Source organism: Moschus berezovskii, chromosome 9 (assembly GCF_049115385.1).
Source record: "Moschus berezovskii isolate FMDL1 chromosome 9, NW_MosBer_1.0, whole genome shotgun sequence".
NCBI lineage: Eukaryota > Metazoa > Chordata > Mammalia > Artiodactyla > Moschidae > Moschus > Moschus berezovskii.
In genome coordinates, this window is record NC_142468.1 from 87,812,246 (window position 1) to 87,830,496 (window position 18,251).

Below are 18,251 nucleotides of genomic sequence, written 5' to 3' on the forward strand. Positions count from 1 at the left end.
GGATGCTTCAAGGGATCACACGTGCCAGAGTGATGGCTCTGTGGGGTGGAGCCAGTTGCCAGAGGCAGCTGCAGCTGAACCACCCTGATTATTCAGGAGACAGGTTGAGAGACGGAAACTCCAGACCTGTTTCTGCTTCTGGACCCATTCTGGACCCAGGCAGAGTTTGATTCCCAAATCTTCACAGTGTGCCGGTGTTCTGGACTAGAGGATCTTCAGGATCCCTTCTAACTCAGACCCTCTAGAATGCTGGGCCTCAGCGGGCAGAATTGCTTCCTGGGTGGAGCAGCTGCTCTTAGCGATTGCTGTCAGCTCATCATTGTTGTCGTAGCTAACATTTACGCAGTGTCTTGTAGCTGCCAGGCGCTGATTTAAGCATGTTCGTGTATAAATTCATGCATTCCTTCAACAACTCTGTGAAGATTTTATAGGTGAGGAATCTGAGGTACAGAGGATCACCCTGCTGGATCCACAGCTAGCAAGTGGCAGAACTAGGATTCAAACCCAGGCATCTGGCTCCAAAATCTAAGCTAATGTAGCAATATTTAATTGCAGCAGTTAAAGTATTTTTGTTTATTTTGTCCCTTGGACCCCCACATCAATGTTCTGAGTATATCATATTGTTGCCTTTTTAGAGAGGGGACACTGAGGTGTAGAGAGGGTGCACAGGCTTCCCCAGGCCGCCCAGCACTCACGGGGCAGAGCCAGCCTGGACCCCAGAACAGACGCCATGGCTTTGTCTGTCACCTGTGCCCTTGTCCTCGCCTCTCGGCCTGTACAGCTGTGAGGAGGGCCCTCCTGAGCCCCTGCACCTCGGTCTTTGTGCCTCTCGGCTGAAAGCACACACGTACAGCGCTTTGCATGTTGCCGGGAACATAGTCATATTGAGAGAGTTGATGTCCCCATTTTTCTTTTTTGGAAATCAGGACAGCACTGTTCTGTGCATGATGCTCTGCGGACCACCAGCAAAGCATAAGGCATGCACAGGGGTCTGGAAGGAGGCTCTGCTTGGGTTCCCGGCGTCTGAGGTCGAAAGGAGCGTGACAGGAGCTTGATGATCCATCACTTCCCTTTCCCACTGGAGAGGGGAGGCATATGAACATGGCTACCAGTAGTGCCCCAGAGCCAGAGCAGAGCTTCTAGTAAATTCATAGACGGTAAACTGCAGACCTTACAGTCTAGTCCAAGGGTTGCAGGAGCACCTCCCTGTCATTATTTCCCCATTCCCTGCCCATTTCAGACATCACCAATGAATCATGGTGCTCTGCAGCCAAGCTTGGAGCAGAATTCTCAATTCAGCACTCAGGCAGCCATCACTTGAGTTCATAAAGGACATAAATACTATTTGTTGCCCTCAAGTCTAACCATGCCATTTTATCAGAAAGGAAATAGGCCTAGAGTGGGGAAGTGACTAGCTGAAGGTCATAGCTAGTTAGTGACAATGTAGGGAATTTAAGGCAGAAGTTTGGGAATTCCGTTCCGTCGCTCAGTCGTGTCCGACTCTTTGCGACCCCATGGACTGTAGCCTCCCAGGCTTCTCCGTCCTTGGGATTCTCCAGGCAAGAACACTGGAGTGGGTTACCGTTTCCTTGGGCACTGTGAACAGGCTTAGGAGGACTGGAGAACGCGTGTTGTAATTTCCAGGCCGGACTCTTTCCACCCACTTCAGCTGCTCTGGCTGTCCGCTGACCAGGCTAGCTGAAGGCTGTAACAGGGACCCTGCGTTCCTGGATAAGATGTGTCTCCTTTCTCATTCACAGCCCGGCCCTCCAAGGACAAGGAGGAGGAGACCTTGATTCAGGAGGCAAAAGCCACGCCTCAGGCCAAAGCAGAGAGCAAACCAGGTGAGAGGATCGTGAGATGAGTTGGTTTTCTCCTACCACCTTCCTGCCTCCTGTCACCCAGGGTCTGGGCGTGCCTTCTGTCCTCTCTGGGCCAGTCAGCTGGAGCGATGAGCTGGCGCTGCCCCGTGCCCGCTGTCGTCCGGCCTCCTCCTTCCGCTCTGCTCCCTTTCCTGACGTGGCTGCAGGCCCGAGGACAGCTCTGTATGGCTCCCTCATACTCTTCCTCACATAGGGTAGGCAAGGCCTGGCGAGGGTGCTGAACTTCTTTGCTAAATCTTGTCTCAGATGAGAGTCTGTTGGGCTCTGTTTCTTCTTCCTGTTACTTCTACACAAGGACACTGCTGCTAGGGAATTGGTCTGAGACCAGCAACCCCCGTCATGGAGGGCCGTCAGGGGTCTGGTGACACAGAAGTCCAGCATCCGTGTGGCAGCTGGGACGAGGGACTGAGATAGCTCTGCCCAGCACCCCAGGCCTGCATTATCCACCCAGCAAGCGGGTCCAGCAGCGTTGTTCCCATTCTGTAGACAAGGAAACTGAAGCTCAGAGAGATCAAGTGGCTTGCCCAGAGCCAGGTAGCCAAGAAGTGAGAGAGCGTGTCCCTAAATCCAGATCTCCAGACTTTGCGATTTTCTTTCCTGCCATCCTATTCCAAGACTCCCTAGCTGCTGCCTTGGAAACCTTCGGGTGCCTCTCCATGCAGCTGGTTAGGGGGAAGGGTCAGACACTGAGGGCTGGGGTTTTGCCCTCTCTCCCAAGCTGTTCACAGTATCCTTGGCCACAGTGCCAGGATGTGAATGCCTGGAAATCCGGGGAGAGTGAGGAGAGCTGCTGCTAGCTGTCCTCATGTGCAGACATCTCTGTGGACAGGACAGGAAAGATTCACGACACATCATTTTCCTTCTCCGGTTGGTGGGGAGTGTCCCGAACAGACCTTATGAGACCTTGAAGTGGACAAATCCAATAGCCCTGTAGCCACTCCCACCATCTCTGCCAACTGCCCTCAGCACCCAGCACGCTTGTCTGACCTATCCCATGTTTATCCTTTAAAGAGGAGGAGCCGGCCAAGCTCCCTGCGGTCACGGTCACACCAGCCCCTGCTCCAGACGTCAAGGGAGATCAGGAGGAGGATCCTGGCAGTCAGGTAGGCACAAGCCTCTTCCCAGGTGGAGGAATTTGAGAGGCCCAGGGAAGCACTTGCCATCCAAAAGTCAGTCCTTCCTTGAAGATTGGAAATGGCTGTTGGAGGTTCATTCCTCTGGGGTAAGCATTGCCCTTTTCTTTGAAGATCGAATACCTTATGGGGCCAGTTAATTCACTTTAATACCTTAGTAGGAGTGAGATAATATGTATGAGAATATGTGGCCAACTGTTGCATGCTGTTAAAATGTGAGAATAACTATTCGGGTGGGGGCAGTTTCTGTCGGCCGCTAGGGTACAGTGAAACCAGGCAGTGTGAAACACAGCAGCGGGATTGCTGTGCAAACGCCTTGGGACCTTCCAAGGTGCCTCAGCCTGGCTCGCAGGGCTTCCTGAGTTCTGACACTGCTGCCTTTACAGTCTCACAGCCTCTCTGCCACCTTGCTGCAACCAAACCAAACTTCTTGTCTCCATGCTTTTTACCTCCAGGCCTTGGTTCACATGGCCTTCTCCCGCCAGAATGCCCCTTTCCCTTACATCTTCATATATCCTAATCTCACCCATTCCTCCAAGCTAGTGTAAATGCCTCTTTTGCCATGAAGCTTCCTTGGTCCCCGCAGTGTGAATGCCCATGGTGCTCTGTTCCTCTCGTAGGGCCCTTACCACTGCCGTCCCTGTACTCTATTTGTGAGTCTCTCCGAGTGCCCCTGAGAGGTGGTGAGGTTCCGGAAGGCAGGCTCCGAGTCTGAGCGGTCTCTGTCCCCCGCTGCTCCCCTCCCCTCCTGCCCCAGAAACACAGTGCTCTGCCCGTGCCCAGTGAGGGGTCAGTGACTGACAGTATATGTGCATTTGGTTTACAGATTCTAGCCCTGACATTCTCTTCTACTGGATACCCAGAAGCACTAAATTATATCTCATCCTTAAGTCAGCAACTTTGGCTTCAGTGTCTAAGACATCTTCAGTGGTAGCATGAAGTGTCCTGAGTAGGCCAGTTTCAGCTGGCTTAAGTAAATGGGGTTGAGCGGGTACAGAGGTGTCTCCCGGGATCCCAGGTCAGGAAGTGAAACTTGGTCCCACAGTGAGTTGGACCTCGGTCTGGGAAGGCACCTGCGACACTGCTGGCCTGACTGCATGTCCCCCTCCCTCATGCCCTTCTCCATGCGCAGGCTTTGTCACTCCTGGCAGCCTGACTTCATTGCTTCCATATTAGCACACTAGACCTCAACTACCACCCCAGCCCTCCAGTCCACAGTAGGATCAACCGTGACTGGCTCCCTGTCTCAGAAGACAGCGAGTCCATTCAAACCGGGTCACAGGTCAGGGCTCAAACCTACATCCAGTCAACTGCGGCAGGGAGAGTGGGGTGCTTTGACTGCAACGTGGGTGAAGGAGCCACCTGTCAGGGGCTATTGGGGTTGACAGTTCTCAGAGAAGAGGGTGCTGTTGACTTAAATGCCTTGTCATTTTCTCCAGATTAGCATGGGGAAGGGAGGGCAGGAATTATTCATTCCCATCTGAAAGCACAAGCCTCATGGATATTAATATTTGATTTCTTCTTTGGGTGGTCTGAACCCTGGTTGCATATTAAAATAATTTGGGGAAGCTTTAAAAACTACCCAGGGTCCACTCAACCAGTGAAGTCAGGATATCTTTGGTGGATCCTTGGGCATGAATGTCTTTAAATCCTCTAGGTGATTTTAATATGCAGCAGAGCTTAGAATCACTGAGCACTCCCTGGGGATTGGCAGTCTCATGAAATTTGTTATGGATGATGGACTTCATGAGCACACAGCTCGGGTCATTTACTCAGGGGATTGGATCAGCATAGTGTTATAAGTTATTAGGAGCCTAATCTGAGGACCCTAAGAATCAATGGCTTTTAGAGCATGTGGTGTCAGTCCATGGTACCCAAACACGTCTACAGATGCACTTACTAGAAGTACTTGGCAGCATATGAAAATAGATTCCTGGTTTTCAGTCCTAGAGATTCTACTTCAGTTGGTTCAGTGGGGCAAGGAAATCTGTATTTCTAATAAGCTACCAGGTTTGGGACCCAAAAATCTCATTCAGTCCTGGCATTTGGGGAGCAGGGTAGCTTTGTGGTTAAGAGGCCAAGGGTTGGACGATTCACATTCAAATCCCAGCTTCATTACTTACACACTGTGTGGACCACGAGCCAGGTGATTTAACTACTCTGTACCCGTGCTTCTTCATCTGTCAGGTGGGTTTAGTTCTGTCTGTGTGATAAATTAACTGACTCAGGAAACATAGCAAGTGCTAGTTGGTGTTGTTGTTATTATGCTACTTAGCATGATGCCTGGCACATAAAAACCCTCAATGAATTGGTATCATCATCATTTTACACACACAATATAGCAGTTGAGGAGTTCTAGATGGACTCAGAAATGTGATGTAACCACCAAAACATATCATGCCATTTTAGGCAACATTAATGGAAGCATTGTATTTAAAATAAGGGGCATGATAATCCTGTTGGATTCTGTGAGGTGTTATTTTAGAAACCTCCTCGTGGGATATAAGCTAACTAGAATGAGTTCATCAAGAGGGGGAGGAGGCTGTAGGACATAGTATGGGGAACCATAGAAGGACCTGGGAATCTTTAACCCAGGGAAGAGAGGCTGTCTCTGTGTGGAGAGTGTTCTTTGTGGCTCCAAAAAGTAAACCTATACACAGCGGGTGGAGTGAACTTTGGTATAAATTTTGGACTTCAAACCAATCAGAGTTGTCAGGATGACAGAAACTGCTTTAGGTGGTGAGTTCTTCACCCCTAGAAATGATCAAACAAAGACAGGGCTGGAGTGTTGTAAAGGGAATTCTGCTGAATGATTACACTTGTTTCTTCCTCATACTCAAGCTTTTAGATACATTCTGAGAGCAACAACAAAAAAATGATGGGGCAAAATGGGAAAGGGAGCAAACAGAGCAGTCATGTCCCATTAATCTGTTGGTTTTGGATTGCAGGGAGTAGGGGCTGAAGCTGACAGCACAGGTGGAAGGACAGGTGGTGAGGTGGAGGCCCCTGCCGAAGGTGAAAATGGAAAGCAAAGTGGAGGCGACGCTCCATTAGAAGGTGAAAGGGAAGGAAAAGGAGAGAATGAAAGCGAAGGTGACATCCTGGCAGAAAGGAGAGGAGATGATGAAGATGAAGGTGAAATCCAGGCAGAAGATGGTGAAGGGAAAGGTGATGAAGATGAAGTGAAAGGTGATGAAGGTGAAATCCAGGCAGAAGATGGTGAAGGGAAAGGTGATGAAGATGAAGGTGAAATCCAGGCAGGAGAAGGTGGTGAAGGTGAAACTGGAGAGCCGGAATTGAATGCTGAAAGTCAAGGCGAAGCCAAAGATGATGAGGAAGATGTAGATGATGAAGGGGGAGGTGATGGAGGTGACAGTGAAGATGAAGAAGAGGAAGAAGAAGAGGAGGATGAGGAGGAGGAGGAGGACGAGGAGGAGGAGGAGGAAAATGAGCAGCCTTTGTCCCTGGAGTGGCCCGAGACCAGGCGGAAGCAAGCCATTTACCTCTTCCTCCTGCCCATTGTGTTCCCGCTGTGGCTGACGGTTCCCGACGTCCGGAGGCTGGTGGGTTTGCCCTGCTGTCCCCAAGTCGCCTATCCTTAGGGAAGCTCTAGGGCCTCTCCGCATGCCCACTCAGAGGAGGGAGGTGATAGGGCAAACCAGCTTGTCAGGGCTCAACCACAGAGGGTCTGGGATGGAACCTGCAGCTCTAGCGGGGACCATGCACCTAAGGGACATACTGATGGACTTGGGAGGCCCTGGAATGTGTTTGTTTCTACCACCATAAGCAATGTGAAATAATCGCTCCTTAAATTCTCAGTTTCTTGATTAGAATGTGGGAATGATGCCACTGCACACCCGCTGTATTTCATAGCGACGCTGTGAAGACCGAGGGTTGTAAGTGCTATTTCTACCCGGTATTCCTGTTTACAGGGAAAGGTCTGACTAACGTACTCCACCCAGAGGGGAACTGTATTCTGTGTCTGGGTCCAGAGAGGGGCAGAGTGGGGAAAAGTTGCTGAAGTCAAACCAGACACTGAGATTGGCTGGTCCTAGTGCAAACAAATAGCTCTCTTCATTTTGTCAACGCTGAACCCCCTGTCTAGTTCCATCTACAGTGGGCCACTAACCCCATCCTTTTCGAGGTCCTCACTGGAGACAGAGGTCAAACATCTCCATACCATCTCCATCACTCCTCCCGCAGATCTCCTGGGGCTCTCTCAGAAAGGCCAGAGCCCTTTAGCCTCTGCAACTTATTTCTCTTCCTTTTCAAACTTTCAAACAGGAGGCTAAGAAGTTTTTTGTTATCACCTTCCTGGGATCCATCCTGTGGATAGCCATGTTCTCATACCTCATGGTTTGGTGGGCTCACCAGGTGAGTGTGGGGCAGGAACTAAATCCTGCATGGGTGGGCCAAAAGGACTTTTTTCCTTCTGGGTGAATTTCTGGCACCCACGGAATGGCGAGGACTGAGTGAATTTGTAGTTTATACATTGTTTGTAAAGGCTTAAAAGTAGACTTTATACTCCAAGGGATGTAGTACTTTTCAAGCAGGGCTCTTCTGTCTTCTGTTCACACTGCCATCTGACAGAAGATCTCCACCTGATTCAGTTGACCATCCTCGTTACCCTCATTCCCTGCTTTCTGTCCTGCCTTGGCCAGTTCTCTCCACCTGGTGAGACCGTACACACTAGAGAGCAAGCTCAGTTTTGCCTCCTTCCTGGCATTAATTAGTCTTCTTGAGTGCTCATGGCTTTTCTCCTTTACCTGGAATACTGCACTCAGCACAGAGTTTTATTTCTGTTTACATGCTTTTTCTCTTTTCTCCCCAGCTGTTAGTTTTGCATGACCCTACCTCACTCAGGCCAAGGGAACGTTAACTCTGAGGAAGGTGATGGTTTTGCACAAAGTAGTACATGGTTGGTGCTTCAAAGAGCCTCAGATTTTTCACCTGCTGTTGCCATGGTTTCTCTATTTACCAGGTTGGCGAAACAATAGGGATTTCTGAAGAGATCATGGGTTTGACAATCCTAGCAGCAGGCACATCAATTCCTGACCTCATCACCAGTGTGATTGTCGCTCGGAAAGGCCTGGGAGACATGGCTGTATCAAGCTCTGTGGGCAGTAACATATTTGATATCACTGTGGGGTGAGTGGCAAACTGGCTTTTCTAAGGCATATCATAGCTGGAAAGCACTGTTGGCTCTGTCCATTCACTATTCATGGAATAAAAGGACGTTTATTAGTTTCTACAAGGTAACAAAGTATCCTCCTTTCGTTCATCACAGCCAGATAGGATAATAGAACTAAAATGCTGCCTGGAATCTGACTGACTGGAATTTATGGATAAATTGAAAACCGAAGTCCATTAAATTCCATTACCAAATACAGTCGAAGGCTTGGCTCACAGACCCCCAAGGTGGCGGAAGTAGGGTTGGAAGGAGCAATGACTTTCTGGTATTCCTGCTCCTTTGCATTTGGACTCCTGCCTGCTCAGAGGTTCTAAAAAGCATTTTGCATAAACAAATAAATGCTGCCTTTTCCTGTAGGGATTTGCTTACTGGCTCCTCCCAGCTCTGTCACAGCACAGCACCTGCACTGTTTTCATTTCCCCAATCACCTCCAGGATTTGGGTGTGGCTGTGATTTTTTTCATTTGTTTATGTGTGTGTTTGTAGGGTGGAGCAGGTTAAAGGGCTGAGGCAAGCCCTAACCACTGACAAGTGTCAGGAAATGTCCTGAGCTAGGCCTTATCATAAGGGTTTAGAGATTTAGGTTAGTCATATAGAAGCCACAAAGTATGATGAAGAAAACTCAGACCCAGAAACTTGTTTTAATCTAGGCTTTCTGGTTACTATCTGTGAGTACTTGGGCACATAGTTTTAATTTCCCTGGACCTTAATTTTCTATGGCAACCCACTCCAGTACCCCTGCCTGGAAAACCCCATGGACGGAGAAGCCTGATAGATTACAGTCCATGGGGTCGCAGAGTCATAGACGACTGAGCGACTTCACTTGCCTTTCCTTTCGTTTTCTATCCTTTGACATGAATGAATATTTTCTATTTCATGTGTTTGTGTAAAAATAAGCGCTTTGTAAATTGTGAAGTACTGTTGTGTACATGGGACTATTATCAACATAAAGAATATTCACACTGTTTCTTCTGTCTTGCAGCCTGCCCCTTCCTTGGATGCTTTTCTCTCTCATCAATGGATTGCAGCCTGTTGCTGTCAGTAGCAATGGCTTGTTCTGTGCAATTGTTTTGCTTTTTCTTATGCTCCTGTTTGTGATCTCTTCAATTGCATTATGCAAGTGGAGAATGAACAAGATCCTGGGCTTCACCATGTTCCTCCTGTACTTTGTATTCCTGATAATCAGTGTGATGCTGGAAGATCGAATCATATCCTGCCCTGTATCTGTCTGAGTCAGAGTCACTGTTGCTCAAAATGGACATGGATCAGAAAACCATGCCAGAAGTTACTGCACCTCTCATCACATTAAAGAAAGAAGGAACCTGATCTGGGTGAGGGAAGTGAGTGGCCAAGAACCTCTGATGTGGGCTGAAGTTTACCCTTGGAAGCACCTGCAGCTCATTGCGGATTAGGACTCTGGAGGGCTGGCGTTCCTACCACCCCTTCATGGAGGCCGAGAAGGACCTGAGTCAGAGGCTTTTCTAAAATGAGATAACGGAGTGAGGGTTGGGACAGGCGTCATAGCAATAAGACAAGCACCCATGTTACAGTTCCCTGATTATTCCTGAAGGGCTGCTGATCCAAAAAAGGCAGGTGTGGTCTCACCCTCCTGGCCCTTGCCCCCAGCACATGCTGCAATTTGCTATCTCCTCTTTTACTGTTCAAAGTGTGTGCTTCTATCAGGTTTGTACTCCTTACAGTTTAGTTACTGGTGAGTTGAAGGGGACGAAATCTATAGATAAAGTATAACAAGAATCAATTATCATTACACATCATAGTCCAGTAAAATGTGTATCAGTGTTTTACAGCTTTTTCAAAGGAGGACATTTGCTCTCATTGTTGCATTTCTGAAAAGTCAAAATAAGCAGCCCAAGAAGTTATAATTTGCTGTTCAGTTGGAAGGTGTGGATATTAGGGGAGGAAAACTATTCTGAGGGCCATTTAAAAATACGTACTCACCCAGGTTTGTGTGGTCTTCGTCAGGCGGTCACCTTGAGCAATCAGACATCCTAACAAAGCTGTCCTGGCTCTGTGCCCCGCCCCGCATATTCTCACCTAACAGTGGGAGCTGCTGCCAGTGAGGGAGAACAAAGTAATGTTTAAAAAGAGTCTGAAGGCAGTAGATCCAAATCTGCTTTACAAAGCAAGAGATCCAGTGGGGCAGTGCTATTTTTGTATGTCATCTGAGACAGGATTATAAAGCAGGAAGATTGATTTCTTGTGTGGATTACAAGTGGATATTAAGGCGATTACAAAGGAGAAATGCTTAACACAGTGCCAAGATGGAGGGAAAAAAAGTGTTACTGCCTTCAAGGTAGCTTGTGTTTTTTAAAAAAAATTGTGTGGTTAAACATTTCATGTGGAAGCTGAAATGCTTGTATATTAAATATTGCTGCTTGCTGCCTTTTACTGGCATCAAGTTAAGGGCACATTAAAAATGAAACAGTGCTGTGCCACTGGTTTTGAAGCAGAAGGAGCTCAGGTGAATGTAGTTTATGACAGTAAATACGGCTTTAATTACAAACAGGAGAGGATTCACTGAAGACTAGAGGATAGCTGGACAGATGTGAAATGGGAAAAAACTGAACATTTTGGTGTTGAAGGGCTGTTTTCAAAGTACTTTAGTCCCTAATCCATCTTCTAAGATGGGCTGGTTAATTCATGGCCTCACTAATCCCAAGATTTACGTTGTTTGGAAAAGACTTTTACTAAACTTCAATAAATTGTGAGTCCCAATGATCTTTTATTTTACAAAAAATGGATGTGTTCATTGCTCCAGAGAAGACTGATGAATACAGGATCATATTCAAATTCCACATTCTTAAATTGGTCATCTCATTACTGCTGCTGCTGCACTGCCTGGTCCCCATACACTGTGGCCTAGGAGCAAGAGAGGGCAGTGGCCATGGAAGGGAGCTCCCAGTACCAGCGCTCTGGGCCGCAACACCTGGTCTCTGCCCCCAGTCTCAGCCGGCCCCGGGACGGCTCCTCCTCACCACCAGCCTCGGAGCCGATAATCTTCCCCAGTACAACTGAGTGGGGAGGGATGGACAGTGAAACGTTCCGTAGAGAGAAAGTGCTGGACCACCATGTAACGATTAAAGTCAATTAATGATAGAATATCCTTTTTCTGATCAGTTTGCTAAGTTTCTGGCATTTATCTTTGCTGAGAAAGGAAGTTCTGACTTCACACCCTGAAGAAAAAGGTTAAGACATAAAGTGAAAGTTGGGTCTTGATGGGTGAGCACCTGCTGGGGAGAAAGCGGAGACTGCAAGGAGATGGAAAACTTGTATAACTTCTAAAAGATCAATTTGTTATGCTTGAAAGTAAGATTATTGTCATATATTACAAATTGATAATTTATTAAAATTGTACTCATTTAGAGGTTAAGTACCATCTTAAAATGTCAAGATAATGGTTAGATGGTCCTCTCATTTGATGGGTTAAATGACCTGTGTAGCTAGTTACATTCAGCCTGGAAAGTCAGACCTGTCATACATGAGTATCTAAATTGGGAGAAAGTGGCTGAATAGATGATTTCTTCTTCATCCCTGTTGAGGTTGCATTTCCTTGATGGCCCTGGTAACAGGTTTGGGCCATATTTATAAAAATGTAAAACTCTTCCTAATTTAATGGGTAAGATTCTATATAGTAACAAAAAAAGGATATATTCCAAATGTTTTAAAATTAGTATATTTTTAAATGGTTACTATACGTTTTGAACATTATATTCTCATATAGATCTGAAAATGTTTCTATCAAATTAGAGGCATGGCCTTTTATGATACTATTAAGTATCATAAAAATTCTATATCCCAATTACTGTTTAAAGATTGAGTACCAAAATAGGCAAGAATTGGAATTTAAAAGACATAGCTTGGCAGATGCATTTGAAAAACAAGTTGGCCTTATGGCTCAGAGAATATCCTTAGCTCTGGCCCCCTTTTTGTGGGAAAGTCCCGCTGCAGACGCAGCTTGCAGTGTATTTTTGGCCTGGTTACCATGAAAAGGATGAGATGAGGATGAGATGGTTGGAGGGCATCACCGACTCGATGGACATGACTTTGAGCAAGCTCCGGGAGTTGGTGATGGACAGGGAAGCCTGGTGTACTACAGTCTATGGGATCACAAAGAGTCAGACACGACTGAGCGACTGAACTGAACATGAAAAGTACAAAGAGAGGGCCGATGATCAGGGTTGTCCATCCCTGTGGAGTCACTAGAGCCAAGCAGGACACCCTGGCCTAAGGTTGTCCTCAGGTCCTTCTGTGATAACCCGGTCAATATGGAGAATTTCATTTACAGAAAATTCCATCAGTTGCTCCAGGGGTTTTATCACAGTACTATGTTTGAAAAGAAAATCTTTAAATGCAAAAGGAAAGAGCCATCCAAATGAATAGCAACTGTGGAAAGGCTACAGTAACTTTATCTGAAGAGTCTGTTACCATCTCACACATGCACATTGGCTTTTTGAGTCAGACAGAAATTGCCGTATTAATTTGTGCAATACTAACTTTGTAAATAATAATTAAGCCAGCAAATGTACGTACTCTTCAGAGAAAGAAGGTAGTATGAAGGGGTAAGAAGACACCAAGCACTGAGGATATTAAGGTAAACTGGCCTGCAGGCACCAGAGAAGTCAATTCTGAAATAAAACTTAGACTTTTATCTTAACAGGAAGGGCAGAGCGGTAAGACTAGCACAAAGGCGGACCAAGGACCCTCTCAACCAGGCAGCCTTTCCCTTCCTGCTCGGTGATAAAGTGCCTAACAGCAACCTTCAAGTTCCAGTGAGCAAAATAAAGCTGGGCTACTGCACATTATCATACAACTGGTTATTTTCTTACTATGTACTTACAAAATATGTAGAAGCACAATGTAACATATATGTAGCACTGGCTAGTTGCACTGAAGTATCACAGTAATCACCAGCATAAAATAAAAAAGCTTATCACTTAGAATTCTGAACCAGCATTTTCAGAGGCTGTTTCTCCACATACAAAAATGGAAAGATTTTATTAGAAAACCTTATAATAAATAAACTAGTGGCTTTAGGATTTTAAAGCAAAAAAATCCACCCCCCCAATCAGAAAGAAAAGATAAAAATCAGAATACTGCATAACTCCCTTTCAAGAGGAAGAAACTGAATATTCAAATATGATATACAAATGTGTGACATTCAAAACACAATGGAAGAAAGAAGTAGTAAACAAGTTATACCAGGACATGGCATGATTTATTTTCAACTAGTAAACATATAAACAAAACTAAGAGAAAATAAAAGATAATGTAGCAAAAGGGTATTTCTTTCCAACATGATTGACCATAATTCTCTACAATGTATGGTCAACAGAAAACCAAAGAAATGTTTGTATGGAGTTATTTTAAAGGATAATCTATATATATTTTTTGATCAGGATTTACCACTTTCTATTCATGTTTTAGGTTTTAATTTTAGAGAGTAAATTTGTACAAATAATATTCCCTGGGGATTAAAAATAGGGGAAATAGAACCCAACCAAAAGTAGAAACAAAACTTGGTGTCGGGGGTGGGGGGAGGAGAAAAAATTACATTCACTTTTCCAGATAAGTCTGAATCATAAAGAATGGGCTTTACCTTACTTTTTTTGGTTAGATATTTGAAATCAATAAACTGCTATTCATATATATACTGCTTGTGTTAAAGACAAGGTTATCAATAGTGAAAGCTGTTCTTATACAAAACAAAACAGTAACAAAAAACAGAATAGAACCCCAGAATTCTGTTTCGACGGATGCTTGTCACCAATGCCAAAAGCCTCACCTATCAGATGTTTCTCTCACGGGATAATTTTCAAATGATTACGATTCTGAGACCGTAAGACTGAATCAGATTGTGAAGTGTGGACCCAAATAGTCAAGAAAGATAAGACAAGAGTGATATTTACAAAGCAGAAGCAGATACATGTGCATAGCACCAGATTTTTCAAGTAAGCAAGTTCAGCCCCAAACTAACTGAAGTGAATTTTACATTTTTAAGTTTTCCCCATTATTTCCCAGAGTAGAAAGCTGTGAAATGTTTCAGCTTGGTGTTATTCACCAATGGGGTTTACGCAAAAGTGTTTTTTCTACAAGTGAATGGTTCTGAGTCTCAGGATTTTAAGATATCTCCAAGTCCAAATGTCCTAAACCATACCCGCTTCTACACATCTAATTTAGAACCATTCATTTTTTCCTTCTTTGACATTGGCTAGAGAATTCCTTCATTATGAGATGTAGAAACACACACTACATGAACATATTAAAATCTATAATTCTAACAGCTAAAGGATACCTGTTTTATCAGAAATTATTGAAAGAAAGTGATCTTAGAAATGATGGGATTACAAGAATTTTTTAAGATTCTATTTAATATCCATGGTACTTAAACATTCAATTTACTGTCTGATTTCTGGATATTTTGGATTTAGATTTCATAAACCAGACTCAGAAGGCCTACTAAAAAAGCCAAGTTCCTCAATATGGGAAATTCTATCTGGCTGTCCTTTTAGTGAGTTATTATTTTTCTACCTTTGAAAAAATATTTTGAATATTTATATATAATATATATAAACAATACTCCAGTAGGTCATATTCCAGATAAATATACTATAATTTGCATCATACCCAATATTTTAGATATTAAAATAAAGGTAAAATTTGGGACAAATTGACATATTTCCCAACATAAATGTTCACGTAGAATATTAAAATTTAAGTTGATATTTGGCTGTGTAAGCTATTTCCCCTGTGTATGGTATGTATCTAGTAGCAGTAGAGAAAATTCTGGAATCACGGTATACTGAACCTGATTTTGCAGAAGCAGACTTGGAACCTCTCTGGCTTTCCTTCCACAAGGCTTGGTGAGTCAGTCTGGGCGGTGCGCACCCTGCCATGACTCACCCACTGCAGTCAGGCTCAGGAGTTCTCACATGCGATCCTGGGACGACACTGACGCTAGCACTGACATTTTGGAATCATTCTTTCAAGTAATAAAAAAATACAGATATACATATAGAGATCTGCAGCTGCACTGATCACTTCACATAGCGGCAGACAAGGAAGATAAGCACTTAACTGCCTTGCTTCGTAAGTTTCAGTTCATTTTGTTTGCTATATTAAGTTTAAAAATTAAAAAAATAGCAACTTACTATAAACAATTTAAAATACGTATAATACAACTTCATGGTCAAAACATTTGAGCAGTCTATGAAAACAGGAGATACTCTGATCTTACATTTGTTTATATTCCATACATGATTTTTCAATCTGCCTCTTCCAAAACAGCTGTCTTATTTTATGGGGACTAATTTTGTTTAGGGAATTTTTTTTTTTATCACAAAAATACTTATTGTTACCGGAGAAGAAAAAAAGAAATGAGAAACAAAGTGGCTCTCTCCCACTTGTCACTGTTTTCTTCTTAAGACACTCTGTACATAAACTATCTGAACCTCCTGAAACATTTTACAAATGTGTTTTCAAAAATTGAAGAAAAAAGTTTAGAGTCTAAAAGTGTTGTTTTATACACTGAATACATATTGGAAGTATACACACATATATCTTAAAGATAAGGTTCTCCAAAGGTTTTTCGACATTCCATCACCCCTGTACTTGGTGGCCTGTCACAGTTGTGGGTGCTCTTGACTTGACTAGGTGTGAGACGATCATATGCCATCTTATATTCTTTATCAAATGCATCTGTAAAAAGTCATCAAGAAAGGCATAAGGAAATTTATGTTTGATATCATCAGCAATCACGTTTTGGTAATACTACAAAACCACAAAATTAGGAGAAAAGAAGGAATGTCTAGGTCATTTCTGCCAACTAAGGGACCACAGAATTTCAGAGCTGGAACAGGGAACTTAGAGTCCACAGCATTTTTTTTTTTTAAGTCGACAGTTTTGGAGTTAGGTTGCACAGACCAGTGAAATGTAAAGTACTAAGACATCAACTGTTTAAAATTCTCCTTTCCCAACTTATTTGGTGAAATACATATAAAGTTTAGCATCTTAACCATTTTAAGGTGCCCAGTTCTGCAATGGCAAGCCACTCCAGTACTCTTGCCTAGAAAATCCCATGGATGGAGGAGCCTGGTAGGCTGTAGTCCATGGGGTTGCTAAGGGTTGGACATGACTGAGCGACTTCACTTTCACTTTTCACTTTCACACGTTGGAGAAGGAAATGGCAACCCACTCCAGTGTTCTTGCCTGGAGAATCCCAGGGACGGGGGAGCCTAGTGGGCTTCCATCTATGGGGTCACACAGAGTTGGACACGACTGAAGTGACTTAGCAGCAGCAGCAGTTCTGCGGTATTACTATACATTCACAACGTTGTGCAGTCATCGCCATCCATCTCCATACATCTTCATCTTTGTGAAACTGAAATCTATACCCTTTAAACCAGCAGTCCCCAACTTTTTTGGCACCAGGGACCGGTTTTGTGGAAGACAATTTTTCCACGAACTGGAGTGAGGGATGGTTTCAGGATGACTCAAGTGTATTACATGTATTATGCACTTTATTATTACTGTATCAGCCTCACCTCAGATCACCAGACATTGGAGGCTGGAGACCCCTGCATTAAACAAGAATACCCTTTTCCTCTCCCCCCAGCTCCTGTCAACTACCATTCTACTTCTGTCTCTATGATTTTGACTTCTTGCAGTACTTAAGTACTTCTTAAGTGGAATCATATAGTATTTGTATTTTTATGACTGGCATATTCCACTTAATGTCTTAAAGTTTCACTTATGTTGTAGCATGTCAGAATTTCCTTCCTTGTTAAGGCTGAATAATAATTCACTGTGTATATATCCCATTCTGCTTATCCACTCATCCTTCAATGGATACTTGGGTTGTTGCTTCCACATTTCAGCTATTTTGAATAATACTGTTATAAACATGTGGGTACTAATATATCTTTCAGACCCTGCCTTCAATTCTTCAGGATATATACCCAGAAATGAAACTGTTGGAGAATGTGGAAATTCTGTATTTAATTTTTTAAGGAAAATGCCATACTGTTTTTGACAATAGCTATACCATTTTATATCACAACTAACAATGCACAAGTGTTCCGATTTTTCCATATTCTTACAAACACTTGTTTTTCTGGGGTTTTTGATAGTAGCTATTCTATCTAATAGAATAGATAGAATAGCTACTATCTAGTGACTATATCGGAGAAGGCAATGGCAAGCCACTCCAGTACTCTTGCCTGGAAAATCCCATGGATGGAGGAGCCTGGTAGGCTGCAGTCTGTGGGGTCGCTAAGGGTTGGACACGACTGAGCGACTTCACTTTCACTTTTCACTTTCACACAGTGGAGAAGGAAATGGCAACCCACTCCAGTGTTCTTGCCTGGAGAATCCCAGGGACGGGGGACCCTGGTGGGCTTCTGTCTATGGGGTCACACAGAATAGGACACGACTGAAGTGATGCAGCAGCAGCAGCATTCTATCTAATGGTGTGAGATGGTATCTCATTGTAGTTTTGATTTGCATTTCCCTATTAGTGATGTTAAGTATCTTTTCATGTACTTAATTTGCCATCCATATATCTCCTTTGGATAAATGTCTATTCAAGCTCTTTGCCCATTTTGCAATGGCTTGTTTTATTGTGGTGGAGTTTTAGGAATTCTTTACATATTCTTGATATTAATCTCTTCTCAGATACATTTGTAAGTATTTCCCCCTATTCTGTGGGATGTCTTTTTACACCATTGATAGCACTTTTGATGCACAGAAATCTTCAGTTTTCACAATGCCCTATTTGTCTGACCTTTTGTTGCCTGTGCCTTGGGTGTCATATCCAAGAAATCTGACAAATCTATGGCATGAAGCTTTTGTCATATGCTTTCTTCTGATTGTTTTAGGACTCACATTTAGGTATTCGATCCTTTTTGAGTTAATTTTTGTATAAGGGTTCAAATTGATTCTTTTGCAAGTGGATATCCTATTTTCCCAGAACAATTTATTGAAGAGAGTCATTTTTCCACAGAAGAGTCTTGGCATTCTTGTCAAAAAT

General features: G+C 43.9%; 2 protein-coding genes across 11 annotated transcripts in view; one reads left to right on the forward strand and one right to left on the reverse strand.

Annotated features, from left to right (window-relative positions):
- SLC24A1 (solute carrier family 24 member 1) overlaps nt 1–10,725 on the forward strand; it is a 51,712-nt gene extending 40,987 nt beyond the window's left edge. For 4 of the 5 annotated variants that reach the window (XM_055437290.2, XM_055437289.2, XM_055437293.2 and 1 more), the window contains 6 exons: nt 1,761–1,844; nt 2,895–2,986; nt 5,965–6,579; nt 7,301–7,390; nt 7,998–8,164; nt 9,189–10,725. In XM_055437290.2, coding sequence (XP_055293265.2) covers nt 1,761–1,844; nt 2,895–2,986; nt 5,965–6,579; nt 7,301–7,390; nt 7,998–8,164; nt 9,189–9,438 — 1,298 coding nt within the window. In that variant the 3' untranslated portion in view covers nt 9,439–10,725. Of the gene's footprint in view, nt 1–1,760; nt 1,845–2,894; nt 2,987–5,964; nt 6,580–6,835; nt 6,913–7,300; nt 7,391–7,997; nt 8,165–9,188 lie in introns of those variants that run through there. The other variant, XR_008687347.2, reaches the window with a different exon arrangement.
- A 2,908-nt stretch (nt 10,726–13,633) lies between these two features.
- DENND4A (DENN domain containing 4A) overlaps nt 13,634–18,251 on the reverse strand; it is a 137,525-nt gene continuing 132,907 nt past the window's right edge. For all 6 annotated transcript variants that reach the window (XM_088839919.1, XM_055437287.2, XM_055437286.2 and 3 more), the window contains one exon: nt 13,634–15,922. In XM_088839919.1, the coding sequence (XP_088696045.1) occupies nt 15,786–15,922 (137 nt within the window). In that variant the 3' untranslated portion in view covers nt 13,634–15,785. The remainder of the gene's footprint in view (nt 15,923–18,251) is intronic.